The sequence below is a fragment of the Bison bison genome, unplaced genomic scaffold (genome assembly GCF_000754665.1).
Source record: "Bison bison bison isolate TAMUID 2011002044 unplaced genomic scaffold, Bison_UMD1.0 scf7180017845310, whole genome shotgun sequence".
NCBI classification, from domain to species: domain Eukaryota; kingdom Metazoa; phylum Chordata; class Mammalia; order Artiodactyla; family Bovidae; genus Bison; species Bison bison.
The window spans coordinates 18,591-22,049 of record NW_011475883.1 but is presented as its reverse complement, the minus strand read 5'-3'; the positions used below and the strand labels follow the sequence as shown (position 1 = coordinate 22,049).

The following is a 3,459-nucleotide window of genomic DNA, read 5'->3' as shown; positions in this document are numbered from 1 at the left end:
CCCCTGCACCCCAACCCTGCACCCTAGAGGCCCAACCCCACCCCTCACCCGCTCCGCCCCCAGGGAGGTGCTACAGCCCGGTCCCGGGGGCCCAGCTCTGCCCCTGCTCCCCAGCCCTGCACAAGGAAGGCCCGGCTCCAGCCCCACCCCGGGGAGGCCCCTCACCCAGCGGGAAGCTGATCTGGTCGCACATGCCCAGAAGCTGTCCAAAGTACACCTGGCGGTCGGCGGGGTGCAGGCCCAGCTCCTCCATCCTGTAAATGGGCAGGGTGCAGGCTAAGCCCCTCACCCCGAGAACCCTACCCGCAGGGTAAGGTGAGGGCACAGGCTCTGTCCTGCCTACTGCAGGCCTCCGCCCAGGGCCAAGGCCACCAAGTGTCCCCTCCCCCAGCCAGCCTCCCCTCCTGCTGTGCTTGCCCCCAGCTGCCCAGAGAGGCAGACTCACCCAGCGCAGGCCCTCCCATCACCCCCTCCTCAAGCCCTCGGTACCAGTGCTGTGTTCCCAGCCCCTCACCCTCCCCTTGCTGGCTGCCCTGTGCACACTTCAGTCACCAGCCACTGGTGGCCACTGAGCCTCTGGAGGATGGATGGTCTGAGTTGAGATGCACTGCACACGTCAAACACACATGGGCCTCTGAGGACAGTGTGCGAACAGAATGCGGAATATCTCACTGCTTTTCTGAAAACGTGTTTAAGTGCTGCTGTTTTGGGTATGTGGGGTTAATTGAAATTTATCAAATTCAACTTCTGTTTTCTAAGGTGACTGCAAAGCGTTTGGGATTGATGCCCGTGGCTCAGATTTCTCCTAGTGCCGCTCAGACACTGAAGTGGGGGCCCCAGGTTTGGTCGACACCCTCCCTACTCTCACTTCCACTCGTAGGATCTTTAAAAAATCCCCAGGGTTTGAAATATTTATGCACCGGTGATGCCCACACTTTTACCTCTGGCTCCTGACCAGGCAGATCCACAGCCACCACCCTCCCTCCACCTGGGTCCTCACACCCACCCAGGCTGGGCCCATCACGGGACCCCCATCCCGTCCCTGGAGCCCACCACCCTTCTCGCTGTCTCAGGGCCCCACCCCAGGCTCCCAGACCACTCAGTGTACCTCACCCTGAACATCCACACAAGGAGCGTCCCACAGACCCTTCTCTCCCTCGCCCGGGGCTGGGCTCCGAGGTCGAGCCCCAGTCCAGGAACAGGCAAGTGGCATCCTGTGAAATCTGCCCCTCCACACCCTCCACTGCAGCTCCTTCCATGCCAGCCCACGCCCACAGCCATGTGACTGCAGCTGCCCCAGCACAGGAGAGGCTCTCCATCCACCCAGTGACACCTGAGCAGGGCCTGACTCGTTCTGGCCACAGAACCACAGCAAACGTGGCACGGGCAAAGGCCTGCTCTCTCCGGGTCTTCTGAAAGCCTGAAACCACCTGTGGAGAAGCCTGAGCTAGCCTGCTGGACACCCGACCTGGGAGCCAGAGCCCTTCGCTGCCCTGGCCACAGATGAACCTGTTCAGGGCCAACAGAACCCCAGCTGACCACGGATGCAGGACAACCCCAGGCCAGGCCCACGCACCCTGCTGGCTCACAAAACACTGCGCAGGGCCCCAAGCTGTGGGTGGGCTCATGACTTGGCCAAATCTAACCCAGGCTCTCTTGACAGGGTCCCTAACATGTGACACCAGAGACCACAGCGCTTCCCCAGGAATTCCAGCCCAAGCTCTTCCAGGCCCAGGGCCCCTGGAGCAGGACACAAGACCCCAGCCTGCCTGCAGGGCAGAGGCTCCCCCAGAACAGCCTGGCCAGGCTGCGGGGCCTGGGACGGCAGGGCACTCGGGTCAGGGAAGCTGCGTCTAGGGCCGCAGGACTAGGCCAATATGGGAGGCCAGGCCAGCTCCCATGGAACGATCCAGAAGCTAGGAAAAAGGAGGCCTTCTGTGGACAGTTACACCTTCAGCAGTCTCATGGTCCTTGCCTAGTCAGGCTGAGAGGACTGGCCTGAGACCAAAAGCTGAAGCTCAAAAAGGCAGCCACAGGCGGCTGAGAATCTGATGGGGACCTGAGGAGGTGGGCGCCGGCAGGGCCTCTGTGAGCACCGTCGGGCGGACCCTGGGCACAGAGGGACTAGCCTCGATCAAGGCTCCAGCACAAAACTGTGTTTTAAGCCTAAGCAAAAACCAGCTTTTAAAATTTGCAACTCAATCCTGTGTTCCTTCCAAAGTCAAGGAAGCCAGAACTCATTTCCCCTGAGCACAGAAGGGTGCCCCTGGCCACCCCACATCCAAGGACGGGGCAGGGTGTCCAAGGAGGCCCCAGGGAGTAAGGGAAGAGGTGGAAGAGCCCACCCGGCTGGGACGCCGGTCAGAGCCCCTCACCCCACCCCAAAGAAACACCTGACCCCCCACACACACAGGACTCCAGAGGCTGCCCTGGCCACCCCACGGCCTCCACACTCCTGTTCCCAGCCAGGCGGCTGCAAGGGCAGGCATCAGAAACCGTGGCTCTGAGCTGCAGATTCAGGCTGTGTAAAAGCAGCCTTTGGCAGGAGAAGACCAAGCCGGACATTGCTGAACCACTCAGGACAACCAGTCACCCCAGGCAGCACCAGCAAGTGCCCCAGGCACACCCCGGCACCTCCAGTACCCAGGCCCTGGCTAGGGGTACCCGCTGTGGGAGAGGGGCCTGCCTTGCTCCTGGGGAAGGTGCAGGCCAGCCAGGCCACCACGCACCCAGCTTCCTGTGGGTTGGGCGGAGGAGCCAGAACCCCTGGTGGGGTCCACGCTCAGTTGAGATACGAGATGAAAGAACACAGGATGGGGAATCTCCCATCCTGTGGTTAGGACTCGGCACCTTTACTGCTGGGTGGACAGCTGAAATCCCCGTTAGGGAACTAAGGAGCTTCCCCGATGGCTCAGCAGGTAAAGAACCCACCTGCAACACAGGAGACACAGGAGACCAGGGTTCAATCCCTGGGTCGGGAAGACCCCTGGTATCCTTGCCTGGAGAATCCCATGGACCGTGGGGCCTGGCAGCCCACAGTCCAGGTGGGTCACAAAGAGTTGGACACGTCTTGGCAACTGAGCACTGCGCTGGGGAACTAAGATCCCACAAGTCACAAATCAATGCCAAAAAAAATAAAAAGGCATGTATTTCACCTCATTCCTATCTGTGACTTACAAGGCTGCCCCATGGGGACACAGCCCACGTTAAATCCCAAGCGTAGTTTAAAGTGCTGTGGAGCTGTCTATAAACGAGGCGACGCGTCTCAGGTTGCCAACGTTTCACGCTGTGTGAATCACCTGATGATACTTATTTTTCATCAGAAACCTGAGGAAGTCGGGTATTAATGCTAAAAGCCAAAGGAACTGCAGGCAGCCTTTCTGCTACTGCAGCGAGATGCCCAGCTGGGCCCGGGGGGTCCAGGAGCCACAGATGCCCCCCAAAACCCCCGCCTGCCTC

The 3,459-nt window shown here is 60.4% G+C and overlaps 1 protein-coding gene across 1 annotated transcript in view; it reads right to left on the bottom strand.

The window, feature by feature from the left end:
* Positions 1 to 31: 31 nt before the first annotated feature.
* The window catches only part of LOC104983890 (proline dehydrogenase 1, mitochondrial-like), a 17,132-nt gene continuing 13,704 nt past the window's right edge, over positions 32 to 3,459 (bottom strand). The window contains 1 exon segment of the mRNA XM_010833418.1: positions 32 to 254. Within this exon segment, the coding sequence (XP_010831720.1) occupies positions 71 to 254 (184 nt within the window). The 3' untranslated portion in view covers positions 32 to 70.